At 42.6% G+C, this 21,753-nt stretch overlaps 1 protein-coding gene and 1 long non-coding RNA gene across 2 annotated transcripts in view; both read left to right on the top strand.

Moving 5' to 3' along the window:
• LOC140218621 (uncharacterized) overlaps positions 1 to 4,943 on the top strand; it is a 30,442-nt gene extending 25,499 nt beyond the window's left edge. Inside the window, exon 3 of the long non-coding RNA XR_011894828.1 lies at positions 4,683 to 4,943. This is a non-coding gene — a long non-coding RNA (uncharacterized lncRNA). The remainder of the gene's footprint in view (positions 1 to 4,682) is intronic.
• Positions 4,944 to 9,568: 4,625 nt separating this feature from the next.
• LOC126532162 (cytochrome P450 3A21-like) overlaps positions 9,569 to 21,753 on the top strand; it is a 37,161-nt gene continuing 24,976 nt past the window's right edge. Inside the window, exons 1-10 of the mRNA XM_072288379.1 lie at positions 9,569 to 9,963; positions 12,583 to 12,679; positions 14,929 to 14,981; positions 15,432 to 15,528; positions 16,040 to 16,156; positions 17,320 to 17,408; positions 18,840 to 18,985; positions 19,871 to 19,986; positions 20,065 to 20,209; positions 20,981 to 21,141. Of these exons, the coding sequence (XP_072144480.1) occupies positions 9,893 to 9,963; positions 12,583 to 12,679; positions 14,929 to 14,981; positions 15,432 to 15,528; positions 16,040 to 16,156; positions 17,320 to 17,408; positions 18,840 to 18,985; positions 19,871 to 19,986; positions 20,065 to 20,209; positions 20,981 to 21,141 (1,092 nt within the window). The 5' untranslated portion in view covers positions 9,569 to 9,892. The remainder of the gene's footprint in view (positions 9,964 to 12,582; positions 12,680 to 14,928; positions 14,982 to 15,431; positions 15,529 to 16,039; positions 16,157 to 17,319; positions 17,409 to 18,839; positions 18,986 to 19,870; positions 19,987 to 20,064; positions 20,210 to 20,980; positions 21,142 to 21,753) is intronic.

The raw sequence follows: 21,753 nt of genomic DNA, 5'->3' as shown, positions 1-21,753 counted from the left end.
GTATATTCTGTTACCCGAGGTATTTCCTGGCCCTGTATCGCCACTGGCTGTTCACTGTTTTCATTGAGTACCATAACACTTGATTTTCTAACACTAAATTTCAAACCTAAATTGTTGCCTTCATGTCCACAGATATTAGCCAAACGTTGCAAATCACTTTGCTTGTTAGCTAGCAACACTATGTCGTCCGCATAAAATAAACCTGGAAGCTGCTGCTCTACTACTGTACCCGCCTGTTTGAATGAGATATTAAACCCGATATTACTTCCTTCTAGCGCCCTCTCCATCCTTACCATGCACATCATAAACAGCAGTGGGGATAAAGGGCACCCCTGCCTCAGAACCTTGTTGATATGATCTTTCTCCTCGCTCCTCATCCCTTCCCATTCATTCAACGCAAACGGTATTTCCTAGGTAAATCTCTCTCAAAAGCCGTAGACAAATGTCACCTAAGCCTTCCCCTTCCAGAATATCCCACAAAATGTTGCGTTCTACGTTGTCATAGGCTCCTGTAATGTCTAAAAAACCCACATATGACGGTATGCTTTCTACTATTGATATTTCAATACACTGAGTAAGAACAAATAAGTTATCATCTAAACGCCTACCTATCCTGAAGTCATTCTGAAGTTCTCCCAAAATGCCCTTATTCTCTACCCATGCTTGCAGCTTTAATTTAATTGCCTGCATTGCTAGCCTGTATATTACCCATGTAATGGTCAACGGTCTATACGAGCGAATTCTATCTTTCTCCCCCTTACCTTTATAAATTAACTTCATTCTACTTTGTCGCCAACCGTCTGGTATTCGTCTATCATTTAAAGCTGTTCCACTGCTTTGACCAAAGCTTCCTTACTTTTCGGTCCTAGTTCATTAATCAGCCTAACGGGAACCTCGTCTAGCCCTGTGGCTGTGCGCTTTGGAATTTTCTCTTCGGCTTTCTTCCAGTTGAAATTTGTCAGCACCAGCTCCTTTTCCACCTGGGTCTCTTTCATGCTAATTTTTTCTTCAATTACAACCTCGTAATTGCCTTGAAAAGATTCGGTTGTTACTTTTCGGATGTAACTTATTGCCGCTTCTCCTTCCAGTCTGTTTTCATCTTCGTCTAGGATATGTTGTATTGTTGTTGACTTCCTGCCAAATAATTTTATGTGGTTCCAAAATATTCTAGGTGCGGCCTTCTTTTTCTCACGTATTTCTGACAACCAACATTCACTTTCACCTTTTATTTTTGTTTGCACCACTATTTGAACCATAGGCTTTGTCTCCAAGTATATTTTCCATTTACTGGCTACTTCATCCTGCGGCAACTGCGCCTTCTTTGCCTGCCTGTGCTCTCGGGATGCTTTCTGTCGTTCGGCGATCGCTTCTCGTATTTCCCTGTTCCACCAGCTTTTCGGTTTCTTTTTTCCTTTCCAACGAATATGTTGTTTCTCTTTCCGTATTTCTGTCGTTATTACACTTAGAAGCTCGCTACATTCCCACTCGTTATTTGGCCATTTGCCAAGTTCTTCTTCGACTCTAGTGTCTATATGTGTTATTTGTTCAGCGTTCGAATTTGGACTGGCCACTTTGCACTCCCTGCTCTTTTCTTCAACTACATATCCCATTTTCAAAATGATGCGTTTATGGTCACTCCCTATGCTGCTATACCATTCCTCATCAATGACCGTTTCTCTAAACTTATCAGGAATTCCTTCTGTCATCAGACAGTAATCAATGGTTGATTGCCGGTTTCCCATTTTCCACGTGATCTGCCCTTCACACTTAGGCCTTGTATTCGCGATTACGAGGTTATGTTGCTCACAAAGGTCTAGCATTGACTTCCCGTTGTTGTCGGTATAGCCATCTAAATCCTGTATGTGGACATTCATTTCACCTAATAGGACAATTTCAGCACCATTCCCGAAACCATTAATATCAGAGCTAATGCATTCCACTAACTCTTTATTCTTCTCTGTGCAATTATTCCTGGTCCACAAATACGTAACGCCCTGCCAAGTTTTCTTCCCACGCATTGTACCTGATAGCCAAAGATACTCTTGACATTTTAAATTTCCTCTTTTCTATTTGGCTCCCTGATGGATGAGCGGAGAGGATGTGCGGAGGCGAGTGCCATCTGGATGGCGCTGTTACAAGGAACCGAGCGGGCCGCGCCACTCTTTGAATGGTAGAAACTCTGGAAAAAGGGTTTGTGTTTGAGTTTCCGCGCAACAGAATTATGTTTTCTGCTGGTCCAAGTTTCCGGAGTCCCCCACGGCGTGCCTCATAATCAGAAAGTGGTTTTGGCCCGTAAAACCCCATAATTTTTTTAGAGTTGTGAAAGCGCATTATTGTCTATTGTTCCTAATTCTGACTGCCGACACAGTGTACCGCGTGTCCCAGCTAACACTGGCCAAGCTGTTTTACGAAAAAAAAAAAGAATATTTAAAACAGCGAACATATGTAACGAAATGTTATCACGGGACATATTCGTATTTCCACACATATGCAAATGCACGTGTGACAAGTTCCCCACCCCAATAGGGCACACTCTCGTTAACGTGACTTTTTTTCCTTTATTCAAACAGTGTGTCCCAATACATGCGTGGATATGTGAGTATAAAAGAGGGGGGGGTCCCATAGCACAAGACTGTAAGGGTACATCCTGTTAGAGAGCACAACAGAAAAAATCCTTTGGTAGTTGTCTATGTATGCGTAAGTATTGGACCACTTGCTCATCTCCACGAAGCCTGGTGCCATGATCAATGTTATGGAACTTGATACGACAAGTATAAATCCTTATCAACCCTTATAGGTCGTTATCAACCTTATCGAACATGATCCGACCCTCATAAACTCTCATACGTCTTTATCAACCTGTATGTCCAGAGAAGCTATTGCAAAAGCACCACTACAATTACTGAGGGGGGTATGCAATGTTCTATCGATGGTTCGAATGCTTGTTTTGAGCTTGTTCTTTATTGAAACGTATGCTGTTCTGTGTGTTGTGTGGATAATTTCAATGAATGTATGCACTGTTCACTTCACTATGCTGAGAGGTTGTAGCCTCTGCGTTATGTGGGTATGAGCCATTGCATTTTTTGCTTGCTTGCGGGGTTATGAGCCATTCTTTAGGGGCGTATGAGCCCTTGCATTCGTCTCACGGGACGTACGAACAGGATTCTCGTTGGGTAAGCATAGAAATGCTTGCGCATTTAGAACACGGTGCAGGATGCAATTATAGAGCCTGCGGTGTTCTGTCGTCAGAGGTCTGGCGATAAAATACCTTATGCCTTAAAATCGTATCTTGCACCAATATGTTTCAGTGCCTTTTCTTTTCGTTGAAAATCGTGGCTAAATTTAGCTGGAGCACCATATGCGCAGTGAAACAGGGTTGCACATGGCCGATCCTCGTAGGTTGTTTTCTGTTGAGGTGCCTCTCGCAAGCGTTAGATGATTCACCTGCGTACGTTACCTCTATGCAACTTATGTTTGGTAGGATTCATACGGTGGTCTGAATCGCCGATTTGTTTTGGGGACCGAATGGGACGTTGACCAGCCGTAATGGAATCCCGTGTCGAGAATTGTATCTTCGCGGCTTCTATGCGCTGCGTGAATCGTTGACGCTGAAACAGATGTCGTTCGGCTCGCGAAATCAATCGGTGATCCTCTCCGTCGGACCCCAACTGCCGCAGTAACGGCCGCATATGCCAAATATTTTAGCATGCTTTACGTGCAGTGAATCTTCTTTGAGGCCCAAAATGCTAAAGTGAAACTGTTTTCATGTCTTTATTTGTGCAATGTATGCTCTTCCGTTTCGCGGTATGGAATGTCATTGAGAGTCACATGCCTGAGCATTCTTGAGCGGCACGTTTTCCTTTCTTTCTTTTCGTCCTGTGCTGCTCTCTTAAGGTTCAAAATATTAAAACCATCTAGTGCTAATGACAGCAACGGGTATATAGTGATGGTCGAACTTCTCAACTCTTTATGAAAGGAACAAATTGACATTCGCCCATTCCGGACCTGGACGAATTTTCTCAAACTGCCAAGCTTTCCGAGAAATCCGTATGGGTTTCCTTTTGTAACTTCATGCTACAAGACGGGTTCATGTCAATTTTCCGCTTTCATAAACTTTCCTCCACCTTGCGGGCATCCGCAAAACTGATTTGCCGTATTCTGAACATCTTTTAGGTGGCGTTATGAGTAAAATTCACTTTAAGAGGCCTAATTTACAGTTCGCCCATGCACATATAGTTTTCGCAAATATTGGTAGTCTATTATTCACTGAAGTACCCATGCCTTTTTTTTTCTCATTCGTGTCGGTCGAGCACGTGTCACACTGTAGAAATAAACAAGGCATTAGGAATTGACGTTTGTTCGGCTGTGTTCTCTTTTGCATGCCGTATTTGGACTAATGTTTAATCGCTCGTAAAGTATTGTACTTTGTCATTCTCCTTGCATTACGTTTACTTTATGACTACGAGATTACAAATTTCCATTACATTTATGTACGAATTGCGCTCCGAGAATACATATTTCTGATTATGGGTAGTGCCTTCCCATTTATTGTTCCCGGCGCGCCGCAGGAATATAAATTGATGATGGCACAGATATATTCATATTGTACAGCGGTTATGGTTTAGGTATCCAAGGCAACGTCCTTCTTATTCTACAAAATGAAACGCTGTTTTTGTTTTCAGGTTACCTTGGAGTTCCAAAATTTGTTTAACCTTATCACTGTTAAGGATGTCACGATTGGAATCAGGAAACGTGTATGGTGAGACAGCCTGGAGATTTCTTAGTCTCGCCTTCACCTCAGTGCAAGGGGAACCGGTTCATATGAAAAGAGCGCTGACGCCAATGGTCTCGTTGCTGGCGCTTTAAATGATCGGTTTGTCCTTTGAAATGTCGCATCTTGCACACACTATTCTGTGATTGTAAAAATAAAGTATACAAACGTCTCAGGAAGCTTTATGATTATAACGTAAGCACACAAACATCACTGCTATACAAAACTTGTATGTAATTGTAGCGACCCATCTTGTCCGCACTACGCACAGTTCAAGTGATTTCAAGTGTGTTCAAAATTTGGACATCGTTAAAGCGAAAAAAAAATATTGTGCCACATTGACTATATGGTCAGTTGTTGGTCTAATGTGACGAACTTGCCTCTGAACGTACTGGCCGACTAGGGGAAAAAAGATTAAAAATTCAGTAACGATTTAGCGATAAATGCGATAGAAATGCGTTAGCATTACGTCGCACCTCTTTGAGGTCTCGGATCTGTGATTTAAACCGCATTCACCACATTGCAAAGCAGTGTGCAGGGGCTCACTCTCGACACATGTCCTGCCTCTTCAAAGAGCGAATATATATATATATATATATATATATATATATATATATATAAACACGACTGCCTCTAACTTTTGAATACAAACTTACACACTTACTGCAGTCAATAAAAGTTTATTCAATTTTACTCAATTTGGCTGCTGACAGCGATGATTATGATATCACTTTGTGTCCCCCGGGCCACATAGCTTATTAGCTTATTTGCGCAGGTGGTCTTCGCTTGCCTCCCAGTGCTAATATTAAGAAAACCATAATATCTATCTATCTATCTATCTATCTATCTATCTATCTATCTATCTATCTATCTATCTATCTATCTATCTATCTATCTATCTATCTATCTATCTATCTATCTATCTATCTATCTATCTATCTATCTATCTATCTATCTATCTATCTATCTATCTATCTAATCTATCTATCTAATCTATCTATCTATCTATCTATCTATCTATCTATCTATCTATCTATCTATCTATCTATCTATCTATCTATCTATCTATCTATCTATCTATCTATCTATCTATCTATCTATCTATCTATCTATCTATCTATCTATCTATCTATCTATCTATCTATCTATCTATCTATCTATCTATCTATCTATCTATCTATCTATCTATCTATCTATCTATCTATCTATCTATCTATCTATCTATCTATCTATCTATCTATCTATCTATCTATCTATCTATCTATCTATCTATCTATCTATCTATCTATCTATCTATCTATCTATCTATCTATCTATCTATCTATCTATCTATCTATCTATCTATCTATCTATCTATCTATCTATCTATCTATCTATCTATCTATCTATCTATCTATCTATCTATCTATCTATCTATCTATCTATCTATCTATCTATCTATCTATCTATCTATCTATCTATCTATCTATCTATCTATCTATCTATCTATCTATCTATCTATCTATCTATCTATCTATCTATCTATCTATCTATCTATCTATCTATCTATCTATCTATCTATCTATCTATCTATCTATCTATCTATCTATCTATCTATCTATCTATCTATCTATCTATCTATCTATCTATCTATCTATCTATCTATCTATCTATCTATCTATCTATCTATCTATCTATCTATCTATCTATCTATCTATCTCGTGAATGTACGCCCCACGTTTCTCTCTCTTTTTCTTTAAATACGCTTCACCCTTACAGAGAAAATGTACAAAGGGAGCTCTGGATGCTTGCTATCGCACTCTTGATGAAGACCAGGACCCCGATCGAAACATCGAAATTAAATGTTTGTTTTTGCTTTTCTACGTGCGCCTCCACTTTCAGTTTATTAAACAGCGGATGCGAGAACTACTTCCTTAATGTATGTTTGTATAATAAAGATGGGCAGCGCTGCTTATAGCGAAGGCAATGTTTCGCGGAGCACTCGAACTCGTTGGCCAGTGTTCTAACGACACGCGGGATGACATGTTGGCCCGACTCAGCACCCGAGGGAAAACTGCTGTTATCAACAGCAGTCTGTCAACGCTCGCGTGTGGAAGAGCGCAGCCAGTAACGTTGAGGTGTCACTCAACGGTTGTGCACGAGGTGAATTCGACGCCTATGTTTGCACACACATCACTGTCCCGTGACATCAGATTTCGGCCTGAGTCACGGAAGATGTGATCCCTCGGGGACAGCTCGGTGGTGGTGCTATGATCGATGTAACTATCTCGAACCATCGCCCAAACACTGCCGTGTGATCAACCGCGGCGATGTGCTCTCCATGTGAGAAAAAGTGTTGTTTAACGAAACAAACAAAGAATCGTTGTCGTCGCTTGGAACTCCACAGAACATCATAGTACTAATGATCGCTCGTCAAGCAACACGTTCAGTTGCGCAACGTATGCTCTCTCTCCCTTTTCTACTCGCTTAAGTTACGTTCTTGGAAGAAGGAAGAGGACTAGAAGTGAGCGTTGCCTGACAATATTGAAAGCCAGTGTGAAAAAGTATAAAGGAATAAGGACTCAAGGGAAAAAGGCCTTCGCTACGTGATAGGCAAAGGCCTTGCTCGCGGAGTATTGGGGACAGTATAGGGCGGAGAAGAGCGACCGGTGAGAGCCGATCCGCAAGAGCGCATCACTAATAGCTGCCACGGACGAAACAATGCCGTAAAAGCTCCGGCAACCATGAAGGGCCAACTTCCCGAGAGTCAACGCGAGGGTCAACCGCGACGGAAATGAGGGGGCGCTGCCAGAGAAGGTTAGCTTTCCGCACGAGGGATTAGTTAGATGCGATTGGAGGATTGGTGGAATAAAAGTAGGAAACGACAAAAAACAGAGACGTACAAAAGCACAGTTCGCAATAGGGGATCAGAAAATTTGGTTGTGGGAGTTCAGTGTTTATTTTTTTCTTTTTTTATTGTTTAACCTAGGTAGGACATTAGGCAGTATAATAGCAAGAGTTTGGTGGTGCAACCCACCACCCCGTTCCAAAGGGCACGCTCATAACATGCATCCATTCATCCAGCTTGCAGAGGCTAGCTGCCTGACTCCACGACCGTAGTGTTTCTAAGAGCAAATTCCCCGCCATTTCTGAGGCTCTTTCTTTCATGCCTACATTCATCGAGCTGGTTTGTCATCGCTTCCAACCGCCTGCCTTTTTTTCCTTTTTTGTCTCTGCTTTGCTATTCTCCTTGCTCTCGGCTTCTTATGGACGGGCGTCGAGCACTGCGCAACAGGTGCTGTCCGTCCTTGACCGTCGTGGAGTGGCAGTTGCCAGTTCGCAGGTGGTGCACCGTGCACAATATATTGAGACTCAATGTCCCCATAAAGTCCACCGTCTGCGGGGCACATTACACTTTTCGACGTCTGTTCCAGTTTCCCGTCTTCTTGCTTCTAAATAATGTAGCCATGGTGTCCCTCTGACAGCAGGATTTTCTCGTCGCATCGTGCTTCACCTTTTAGACAGGTTTTGCATTGCATGATTACTTCATGGTTTTGAAGCGAAACTTTCCTTTTCCCTCTTCGCGTAATCGAATTCAACGATTAAAATTATGTTATCTGCCACAATTTAAAAAATTCTGTATAATCTAAAAAAGAAAGAACAGCCGGTAGAACTCAAACGCGCTGCCTTGGAACGAGGGTCACACCCACTGAGAGTCATTTGTGTTTCAGTCTTATCTATTCCGTAGATTACTGTTCGCTAGAGAGGTTATCAGCCCGCACCGTTCATTGCAGGAAGAAGTTACCCGTACAGATAAACTGAGAAGTTCATGGCGCAGAATGGAGACAGGTGTGTGATAAAGAGCGATAACAGACATTCGTCTTGAGACAGTAGGAGACCGTGCTGCTTAGTGCAGACGTTGGTGGCCTTCGTCCCAAGGGAAGAGATGCCCAGAGGCGATTGGAAGCATGAACGAGACGCCTACTTGTCCACCGTAAAGCGTCAAGTATATCAGTTTTTCTTCGGATTACTGGAATTTATCGTCTTGAGGGATCGCGGACGACCAGTGGACCAACCATACATCTCTCTTACGTAATGAGAGTGAACTGAGCAAGTTTGTCAATTTCATGCTGAAAAATTTAGCGCATAAACAGACAAAGGCGCAGGGAAGAGAACACAACCCAGCGCTCGTGCTGTGTTCTGTTTCTTATGTCTTTGTACGCTTATGGGCTAAAATTTTCGACATGTCTCTCTCGTACACGTTGGCTTTCCGACATGTCTCGGAATAGGCAACTCTCTTTTTCTCTCTGTCATCCTTAAAACACCTCAGAGACTGGAATTTCACATTCGTCAGACTCTAACCTGCAAAGATCCCTTGTTGAACAACATGATGAACACGGCACGCTTTGAACGGTGAATGAAGTTGCGTATCTCGGTGGGCGCGGGCCTTCACCACTGAAAACGTGCAAGTGCCCACGCATTTGTGAAATTGTCGGCTACAACTATTCAGAATGAATGTTCAAACTTCGGGCACCGATCGCCGCAATCTGATGCCTTCCCTGAACCACGGACACTTTGCAAGGTTGAAAAGCCATCCCTTTTTTAAATAAGAGGTTTTTCATTCATTCAAGGAAGGATATAAAGTCGCCAGCTATGCATAATGCGCCGGACGACATACGTCTGCTCCGTCTGCTTCTGTATATATATCTATAAATAGCGTGGCGCAGCACGAGCGCCGGAGTGCCCGTGAACTGAGGACGAGGGTTTCCGACGCTTTTTTTTTCTCTCTCACCCTCTTTCTCGCGCTCGCGTAGAAACGTCTCCGCTCGCTCGCTCGGCCTGCGCCTCCAGTCCCGGCGAGGAGTGTTTGTAAACATCAGCTCACGTGCAAGCTATAGGTCGCGACTGATTTGGCATTCCGCGATTCCGTTTTGTCAAAAGGCGTCGGCCAAATCGGCGCGTGAATTTGCGACGTTAGTCGTTGAGCGCTGAAACAGCTATATTTAGAGCGATCGAAACTCGCCGTTGCCGAGGTCTCCGCTGTGACGCGCCTCCTCCTTTGCCGAGAGAAACCGCGCGGCGGGCCGCGCCCACTGTCACGACAGCTGCCGCCACGGAGTGTCAACCATTTCTGGGTCAGGCATGGTCCTGCTGAATGCTTTGTCGCCGGAATGGGTTATCCTGGCGGCGACGACCACTGTTCTGCTTTACCTGTGAGTACCCGTGTACGCTTTGATACTTGTTGAATGAGGAACCTTTAGAGCACACAGACAGAAGTTTATAAGCTTCATAATATTGAATTTGCGTGGTGTTTCGTGGCTGCTGCCGCTTCAGGGCCTGTATTGACAAAGCTTCTAGTTCGTAAATACTCTTTGCCATAGGCCAGCCGCCTTCGTTAATGAAATATCCAGTGCAAGTACCGGCCATAATTTTCTCTTACGAACCATTCTGGCGTAAGTGTATTTTTTTTTTGTTGAGCACAGGCCGGTGCTAAGATACCCCGCGTTAGTTTTTCGCTTCTGGGCTGCGATGTTTAAGCTGGGAGTGAGTGAATCAACTTTCTTTATATATCAACTTTCTTATATATAGGTGTTTTGCTTGCGTGGGTGGTAACATTGTGCAGTATCATTCTTTCAAGTGGTATATGACGCGTTGCTTCCATCGGGGCATGTCATTGACAAAATACAGTAAGTAAGGGGGATCTCGCTTTGGAAAGCAACGTCTTATGGAGACTGCATCTATTCCTTATCTCGAGTTTTCCTGACTGATAATGTAAGGTGTGATTTCTGCATGCTGAAGTTGACTGAATAACACTTATTACTTAACCTACTGCAATAATAATAATAATAATAATAATAATAATAATAATAATAATAATAATAATAATAATAATAATAATAATAATAATAATCAATGACTCAGTCAATGAATCGATATGTTTCTTATAGTGCCCAAGAACAGCTACGGAGCCTTCGTAGCGGTGCACTTAAAATACGTGAGACAAGAAGTACAGAGAAGAGAAATGGGGTAGGTAGAACAATGTGAGATTAAGAAACAAAAAGGGAAACAGAAAACGAGGAGGCGGGCGTAAAAGGGAGTTAATCATACAACGCGATTATCTACAACTAGATAGAACACAGGAGATAAGCTCTGAAGTATGTCAATTAATACAGGCAGAAGATATATGACATGTTTTTTGGAGTCTAGTCATGGGACAGTCTTTCATGCAACAAGGGAGGGCAGAAAATGCGGAATGTTGTCACGTATACATGATTAAGAAGCTTTGGGCAATGTATAATGCCAGTAACCACCTTATAGAGGTGCAAAAAGTCTGATTTAGTACGTCTTGATATTGGAGGTGTGAGTTGAGGTATAATTGAGTGGGCCGTACTGTCGCCGCCAGAACGGCAACAGCGGTGCTTGAAAACAGATATAAATTTATTTTGGACGCGTTCAATTATGCCAGAATTAGATTTGCGCGTTCCGTCCCAAACTACACAGGCATACTCTAATATAGTGGAAGGCACACAGTAGAATACAATTTCAGAAAGTCAACAGGGGAGTTTAAGTCATGCGATATATGCGTCAAACAATACAAAGAGCGCGAAAGGCACGTTCTTTCATACATTTAGCGTGTAAGGAGAACTTTATAACGCCTTGTCGAATGTCGTAGTACTCACCACGATCCTTCCTTTCATCGACCCTGGGCAGTGGGGCGTCCCAATGGGTGTGAGGAAATTGCACATCGTGCGTTTTTCGCGTATAAATTAATACTATGGTTTTTGGAAGCATTTAAGAGCAACCAGTTCGAGAGTGAGAAAAGGCCTTTTTTGGAGGTTAATGTAGTCGCGAACACTGTTGACAGTCTTAAATAGCTTTAAGTCGTTAGCGTATAGATAGAATGAAGGGTGTTGAACTGCTGACGCAATGTCATTAAGGAACAGTAGGAATAGGAGAGGGCCAAGAACAGATCCTTGTGGAACTCCGATAGTGACCTCACAGCCGAAAGAACTCTGTCCGTTAATGCCAACGAAGCACGATCTATGGCTTCGGTAATTTGATACCAGGACAGTGATGGAAGAAGGTATGTCCGTTTGTGTGAGCTTTGTAATAAGGCAATCATGACAAACTACATAAATTCCTTTACTGAGGTCCCTCACTGTACCCTTCAATGTATACAGACCGGAAGTGTAGGGCGAAGGGGAAACTTAGTGGCGACTTGTTTCTTATTGTTGGATGACTGTTCACGAACGTGTCTCCAAAAAACTTTGAATTTTTAGAAGTACTAGCTTCACATGTGCAGTATAGATGAAATTATCACGCTTGTGAAGACGTTTAGAGAGTGCCCTGTACAATTTAAAATCTATATGCCAGTGTTCCCGGTTTGTACGCCGTGCCTTTCTGTGAGCACGGTCTTTTAGCTTCAAAGTTGTTTTCAGTTCAAAAGAAAACCAGCGGTGATATTTAGAGCGTTTAGCACCTTTTAGTGATATGAAGTTCTTCATGCCATCGTGAATAATATTCGTGAATGCCGTGACTTGGTCATTAACATCAATAATAATAATAATAATAATAATAATAATAATAATAATAATAATAATAATAATAATAATAATAATAATAATAATAATAATAGCCTTCAATGCTTGACGCGGAAGATTTGCTCGCCTTTTTTCCCCCCGCACGTTTACTCAGCGTCCATTGGCAAAAGCGATTTCGTTTTCTTTCCCTACGCGGCAAACCTCTATTTGTTGGTCACATAGAAAAATCATGTGCGAGCACTCCTGACAATTTTTTGTTCACTCTTCTTATTGTCAATTCAATCGTTGCAGATATGTTACACGGAATCGGAACTACTGGAAGAACCAAAACGTGCCATCGGAGCCATTCTCGCTCATATTCGGTGCCACGTTAAAGCTTTTTACGAACGTGAGTAAAGACCTAAGGGTATGAAAAAAATATAAATGTAGCAACATAACGGACCCAATTATAACAGATCCTGTGAGCATACCAGGCAGAAGCATTTATTTATGTATATAATTTCAAACAACGTGTACTGTAGGTACGGTATGCACCCAATTAATAAAAATAAGATAACATTACGGGATTTAACGTGCCAAAACCACGATTTATGAGGCACACCGTACTGAGGGACTCCGGATTAATTTTGACCAGCGGGGGTTTGACGTGCACGTAGCATGTAGTTTAGTAACGCCGTATGTAGTTTAGAAAAAAATTAACACACATACGAGAAATGCATGTTTATTTAAACATGCATTTTTCGTAAGTGTGCTCCTTCCTAATATGCGTGCATAACGGACCTACAGAACAGTCTGTTTAAGATCACACACACACACACACACACACACACACACACACACACACACACACACACACACACACACACACACACACACACACACACACACACACACACACACACACACACACACACACACACACACACACACACACACACACACACACACACACACACACACACACACACACACACACACACACACACACACACACACACACACACACACACACACACACACACACACACACACACACACACACACACACACACACACACACACACACACACACACACACACACACACACACACACACACACACACACACACACACACACACACACACACACACACACACACACACACACACACACACACACACACACACACACACACACACACACACACACACACACACACACACACACACACACACACACACACACACACACACACACACACACACACACACACACACACACACACACACACACACACACACACACACACACACACACACACACACACACACACACACACACACACACACACACACACACACACACACACACACACACACACACACACACACACACACACACACACACACACACACACACACACACACACACACACACACACACACACACACACACACACACACACACACACACACACACACACACACACACACACACACACACACACACACACACACACACACACACACACACACACACACACACACACACACACACACACACACACACACACACACACACACACACACACACACACACACACACACACACACACACACACACACACACACACACACACACACACACACACACACACACACACACACACACACACACACACACACACACACACACACACACACACACACACACACACACACACACACACACACACACACACACACACACACACACACACACACACACACACACACACACACACACACACACACACACACACACACACACACACACACACACACACACACACACACACACACACACACACACACACACACACACACACACACACACACACACACACACACACACACACACACACACACACACACACACACACACACACACACACACACACACACACACACACACACACACACACACACACACACACACACACACACACACACACACACACACACACACACACACACACACACACACACACACACACACACACACACACACACACACACACACACACACACACACACACACACACACACACACACACACACACACACACACACACACACACACACACACACACACACAGAGAGAGAGAGAGAGAGAGAGAGAGAGAGACCTGCAGCTTGCTATGCTTTGCTCAAAGGGCAGAGGAGGGTAGAAAAAGAGGGGTATGATGATTGCCGATGAGGATAGGCAGTAGGATGGGAATATATGCACCTTCATGTTCGCACAGCCCATTCACAATTGAATCTCAGCATGAAAGAGGCCGTCATAGCAATTATGCGAGCCCGCTGCCAAAGCATAGGGACATTACTTTATGATGAAACGATCGGACAGAGAGAATAGAGATGTTAGTGCAATGTGACACGACAAGGTTCCGTTGCAACGCTTGATAGTTGTGCTTTGCCTGCAGTAACCATGAGGCCGTGAATAAGTGCACGGTGAATGTGCTTTCAGATAGGATATTAAAAAGAATGCGTAGATAGGATTTTCGCAAGTCCTCTGTTATTTCCCTTGACACGTTCATGTATTTATTGAGTTAGGGAAGAGTGCCGAGCTGGACTGCACCAGTGCATTTGCGCTCTAAATTTCCCTTATTTTGCAGCCAGTGCACGAGCTCGACCTTGCTAGGTACAAAAAGTACGGAAACCTTTTTGGGTAAGTGTGTTTTCTGTTTCGCATGATGGTTGCCTTTACATAAGACAGAATATGGCGCGAAAAGCTTATATATTCTAAAGGGAGAGACACACAGACACACAGTGCGCCAGTGTATCTGTGTCTCTCCCTTGCGTGTGTCTTTTTAGCGCCCTGAAATCATGGGTTTCCAAATCGCACCAACTTGCCCAAGAAGATGTTGTATTATTATACATTCTCTCTTGCCATGAACGAAATTACTCCGAATTTCACGGTGCCGTAAGGGGTTGCAGTGTCACGCGTAAGCGGTTGAAGTTAATAGCAAAATATGAAGTATCATGGCGTAACCCGAACGAATAGATAAAAAAAAATCTAAATAATAGGAGGCGATAAGTTGCAATGCATGTTCTAATTTCAGTGATGCGTACACTGACGGCAATGCTTTTTCTTCGCAAATTATTTCATAATGCCCAGTGCTTTCGAAATGGGGAAGCCCATCCTGTTCGTAGCGGACCCAAAGCTGGTGAAGCAGGTGCTAGTCGACGACTTCTCGTCCCTGCCTAACCGAAGGGTACGTAAACATCGAGAATGCTTGCGCGAATGTTTGCTATACAAAAGATTCAAACTCATCTTCAAAATCTGGGCTGCACGACGTGCCTCGATCGAGTTTAAAGTATCATGCAGGGTTTCAGATCCGAGGTAATGTTTTCATATTGCTTCAACTTCACGCATTTCTTTAGCAGCCTTGACATATCTGTGTACTCAACTGCACTCAACTACACTCACAGAAACGGTGACGCTCGTTCACTTCGTGCTTCGGCCGCCTATTTTGTCGAATGATTACGTTGCAATCGACGCGAGAGTAAACGCAGCGAAGTTATTTTCACGAGTCTATTTTTCTGCTGAATTGCTTTTACTGGCGCGTCCAATTATTGCAGCACGCACGTCTCGCGCGAACTATAATAAAGAAAAGAAGTACAGCTAAGATAGCGAGAATCGTATACGGTCGTACTTACAGTTATTTAGTGAATGTCTATTTTCTGAGCTTTTGCCCTGCCTCTTTCAATTATGTCTTGTTACAGACGCTGAGTATCAATGAACCGCTCCTGGACAATATGATGAGCATGGCCCCAGTGGATGTGTGGCGAAAAGTTCGCTTGGGTTCGGCGCCGGCGTTCTCTACTAAAGTGCTGCGAAAAGTGAGATATTTCGATTTTTGCACTTTAATGTTCGCAATTTAGGCGGATGTTCTTAAGATGAAGCTTTAGCTAGAGGCCAACTCCGTTTCTCTATTCAAACACAAGAAAATAAACGCAAAAGAAGTTTTTTTTAGACGACCGCTGGATCGATTTGAATGAAATGTATTGAATTTGAGAGAAAAAGTTTAATGTACCAACTCTAAGGAACGGTATGTTGATTTAGAATTTCGAAATTTGTTTCACAAGAATAAGCACAAATCACTACTTTATATATATATATATATATATATATATATATATATATATATATAGAGAGAGAGAGAGAGAGAGAGAGAGATTTACATATAAAGAAAGACGGACGGCGTTTACAGCTGCACAGATACCGCAGTTCTGTAAGCTCTATCTGTTAGAGCATCTCAAGCAGACAAATGGGATGTATGAACTCGCAGCTTTCGTGAGATTCTTACAACATTCACGAGATGTTTGCAATAGATTGCCTCACAAAATAGTGGTATATGTCAGACAGACGTAATTGTACCGATTTCGTTCGCGCTGGATGTGTTATCATGTGCAGTTTACAGAACTGCGATATAGTTTTTTATTGTTAAGTTACAGATTTGTAAACTGGAGATGAGTGTTATGAAATTTTGAAACTTTCAAAAGTTAAAAAAAATATGTATGAAGTAAATTGCAAATGTGTTTGCCACCATTACCAGATTTTAACTTATTTTGAATGCGACAAGCCTTATCATAATCGACGCAGTGGTTGCTGGGAAAAAAGATTTTTCCGTTTAGCCGGGTAGATTTTTTTCGGAGCTCTATTTGCGTCGCTTATGTGTATGAAACTGCTGATTGTCATTGGAGAACAGGGAAGCTTATAGAATTTCCCTTTTCCGTAACTACGGTGCTGATGACAAAGCTCTGACATTACGAAAATAAACGTTGTCAGCGTATTTGGCTTGTTCTATGTGAAAAAAAAAATACAGGAAGGAAACCGTCAGAAACTCCTTAGGGTGATTATTTCGGGGTTTTCAAATGCGATGCAATCACCTCTGCCCAATCTTATTTACGTTTAAGTAACATATATGTGTATAAGTTTCAAGCAGGCGTGGTAAACGTCTAGGTCTTTATTTTGTTCCATTTTTGCCCTTCAATACATACAGATGAATGATATGATTGAGGACTGCGCTTTAACGACAACGGAGCACCTTAAGAAAGCAGCGTCTAAAGAAGATGACATCGATGTGAAACAGTAAGGGTCCCTGCTATCCTGCTATTTGCGAACGAACCATGGCGGTGTGCTGCCGTCTTCTGTGGTCTGATGCCCTAACTGTAACGATTCTGAATCGACAAGTCATTTCTTCCTAACATGCTGTCGGCTTATAACCGAGAGAAAATCGTGTTTAGACGTTTCTTTCCGACGATTATTTATTAGAGAGTTTTAGAATAGGGGCCCCAAACGTTTTGGGGCCCCAAAGAAATAGCGTCGAAGCCACTGCGCATGCGCAAGACGCAAACTGTCTTTGGGTTTTGCGTTGGGAACGCTATTTCACCGATTTAGCGGGAGCCCAAATAGCGGCCCCAAAAGTTTTGTGTCGGCAAACATGGCTGCACCCATCGAAGCGACGGCTCTAACCTAGCACCAAACTGGGTTCGATTAGCGGTAACGCGTGAAGTTCGCAAGCTAGGAGAAGTGACTGCGGTTATCGCTTTCTCTCAACTAGCGTGTGTTATGAAGATTGGCTCATTAGACGCCGCTGATTTTGAATTCGATTGTGGTTTTTATGGCTCGTAGGCCTAACACGGCTAAGCTTGGCTGGTGAAGGCTAGTAAAGTTGGTTTGCTCAAAACTAAGCGCAACTAATTGTTTGCTGCTTACAGAATAACCTTTAAATTGTAGTTAAATGCGAATACACGAAAGTTAATATTGTTATTCCCATCATAAAATGGTATATTTTACTTAATTATTTCTAATAGATTTTCTTTGACGCCGTAGTGGCGCTGTCAGCGCAAGACGCTTTCCGCAAACGTAAAACCCTATTCTAAATCTCTTCACTCCTACGTGCCCCAACGCTAACACCCGCAAAGCTCTTTGGGGCCCCAAACTATTGGGGCCCCTATTCTAAAAGTCTCTATTCTCTTAAATTACCTGGTTTTACTGCGACAGCAGTTATATGGACGCTCTAGGCGCTTTGGCGCCGCCACCGCCGCCGCCGTGCTGTCCGGGTATCGATGGCTAATGCGCGGCAGCATGAAGCTTCTGCGTCCGCGTGATTGAGCCAAGAGGGTGCACCGTCACGCTTCGCTCAATCGGTTCGATATAGGAGCCAGAGCTGCGTTCTGCCTTTACTCTTCTTTGGGGCATCTGCGTTAAGCCCGAGTAAATGTTTCACGAAAAGAGTAAATACGGAATTCCTAATGACTACACTGAAGAATTTTCTGAAATTAGCTAATGTGATATCTGCAGTGAAATATCAGTTTTTTTTTGTGTGAGATGGTTGCATTCGCTTACTGGGTGTGCCGTGAGTGCATCTTCACTAGAGCTGCAAATGTACTCTACTATATATTAAAAGAGGGTTAATCAAAGTGTTGCACAGAGTTAGATGCCATGCATGCGCGGCTTCCTTAGTCCATTTTCTCAAGTTACTCAATATTATATTTAATTTTGACATATCAAATGCAGGCTCTTCTGGGACTACGCGTTGGATCTGATCGCGAAGTGCGCCTTCGGCATGAAGCTGGATTCTCATACGGACCCAACAAACGAGTTTGTCACGCAGTCAAAGCAAGTCCTTTCTCAACGCTTCACCCCACGCTTGTTTGTGATGAGTGAGTCGGTACTTGGCCTTTTTTTCAAAAAAAAAAAAAATAAGAATTCTGTGCCATACAGCGAACAGCTGCTTTAATGACTTATTCGGCACCGATACTGTCCGACGTGCTGACGGCCCGGAACTGAAACCTCCATCGCCGCTCTCCCTTCCTCCAACAGGCCCTGCAGAAATGCAGGGAGGGTATCCGGAACGCACACACACCTAGTTTTTGTCTTCACACACACACACACACACACACACACACACACACACACACACACACACACACACACACACACACACACACACACACACACACACACACACGCACACGCACACGCACACGCACACACTGTTGGTCGCGCACATCTCCATTTTCTCTTGGCTTGAGTTATCGCCGCGTTCAGAAAAGTAATTTTATTTTCTAAAGTTGTTGCCTTTCACAGTTCTCAGATATTTTTAACGTTGTAGCCTTTTGTGTAGATATCAATCAAGAATTTTTGTGTTTAGCGAAAAACAGAGTATTGTGCTACAGCGCACAGTAGGATTAAATTTTGAAGCGCACTTATCAGTAAAAGTTCAAACTGCTCCAAGTGCCTCCCCCCCCACCTACCCCCCCCCCCCCAACTTGATCCGTGAGTGGCGTGGACGTTATATTGTTCCAGGGAAGGTACACGAATCTACAACCGCAGACTCTTGACTACCGTATCTTGAATCTAAGGATCACTATGACATTGCGCTTCCTGTTGTGCACAGCACAGTATTATAACGCCCTAGGCAGTCCTGACGGAGAAAGTATAACCAGTTCGATAGTTGTTCTACAGAATGTACATACCAGAATCATGCTTAGGCAAATTTATTCTACAGGTGAATTAACCAAAATTTTTCTCTTCTTGTTATCCAGTTGTTTTTCCAGCCATGGCAAAAAGGTTTCGCATCGGGCCAATGAAGCCAGACGTTATCGCTTTCTTCAGAAATCTTTGCCAGAACACAATGAAAGCCAATAGAGACGCCAAAATGGTGAGAACGCTTTAACGCGCATCTTTAACTGGAATTGATTATCTTCATTTTGTCTATTCTTGTGTATTCTATGTTCAGGACCATGAAAACTTTCTGCAATTGCTGATTGACGGAAAGACAGGACACCTTCACGCGGATCAAGAAAAAGCTTTTGAAAGGGATCATCGGCTGTTCGACATCAGTTCTGATATCAAGGCAGATGCTCCATCATCCTTGGAAATAAGTATGGGAATTTCTTATTATTTGTTTAGCTGCACCTTATTCTGCTGACTTGCATTTCTAATGACAATAGTCTGTCAAAGTTATTCGTTCACATTTACTCCGCAAGGGGCAATCTCCGCAAATGGCAGTGAAAATTTATGTGCTGATTGTTGAAATATTTGTTAACTCTTAATTACGGTTAGGTATGGTAACAATAATTCATTGAAACCCTTGTCTACACTTAGCTAGGGTAACTATAATTCATAAAATAATTCATGAGAAAATCACTTACAGAGGATGAAAGACCCGTTAAAGCTTAGTCATAGTGAGAAATGCGATGTTTGGTCAAGAGTTCACGTGTATATGACGATTATAGATTTAGGTGGTACTACTTGTTCCGTATGCGTACATTTCTCATGGTAAGCACAGATATTATAAGCACTGTTTCCTTGGCGCTTCGTTTTTTTTTCTTTCTTTCTTTCTTTCTTTCTTTCTTTCTTTCTTTCTTTCTTTCTTTCTTTCTTTCTTTCTTTCTTTCTTTCTTTCTTTCTTTCTTTTGTGTTTTTGCGCTATAATGTTAGGTCACGAAAGACGTCTTTACAGTGTTAACCAAAGATTCAAATATTGTACCCTTACTTGATCTTCGTAGGGATGTTTCAAAACAATATCACAAGAAAATGCTCGCTAGATAAATGTGTATGCAAGCTTGCAGTGTTCTATGAGTAGCGAAACCTTGGCACCAACTGTGTATATTGGATGCACGTATGTATAAAAGGCTACCTTGTTCTTGCAGAGTTAACGGAAGACGAAGCCATGGCGCAATGTATACTGTTCTTTCTGGCCGGTCAACAGAAGGCTTCGACCGCAATAGCCTGTGCCCTTTACCTGCTGGCCATTCATCCGGAAGTACAAGATAGGCTGAGGAAAGAAGTCGATGAATGTTGTATGGTCCATGTATGTGAAGCAGTTTGACATTGATTTCGTTATTGCCGTAAGCGTGGTTAGATGTGTGTGCCAGAAAGCATTGTATACTCAAAATGTTGTGGTCAAAACGTTACTGCAAGTGATAATCGGTTAAATAGCACGACATATTGAGGTTTATGCTCTCTATATTATTCAAGGATGGCCTTGACACGACTTTCTACGTTTTGAAGTTTTTCTTGTAGCGCAAAAAACACGAAGACGTAGAAAAGAAAACACACACACAGGCGTGTTTTTCTTATAGAATGAACGCACTCATTAAGCCAGTTCTGCAGAAAATCTGCATTTAAAACGTACATTAATGTCTACAACTGTGCGTGACAATCAAACAAAAACCATTAAGACTGGAGGGTGTAACAGACCGATTATGTACGGGCCACCCGGGACGTTTGCCCGCAAGCATAAATAGTAATGTGATACTATGTAGTACGTTTACAACATAAATAATGCGTTATAAAACGTAACAGTAATGTAAGAACCCCGCAACAGCGGGTTATAGTGAAGCGACACTTGGTAACTATGATAGCACGTCGCAGGTTTGGATCGTAAACCATTACGTCCAGAAATCGGGAATGACGCCTGTGA

This window comes from Dermacentor andersoni, chromosome 5 (genome assembly GCF_023375885.2).
Source record: "Dermacentor andersoni chromosome 5, qqDerAnde1_hic_scaffold, whole genome shotgun sequence".
Taxonomy (NCBI): Eukaryota; Metazoa; Arthropoda; class Arachnida; order Ixodida; family Ixodidae; genus Dermacentor; species Dermacentor andersoni.
This window is presented reverse-complemented; position numbering and strand designations above follow the sequence as displayed.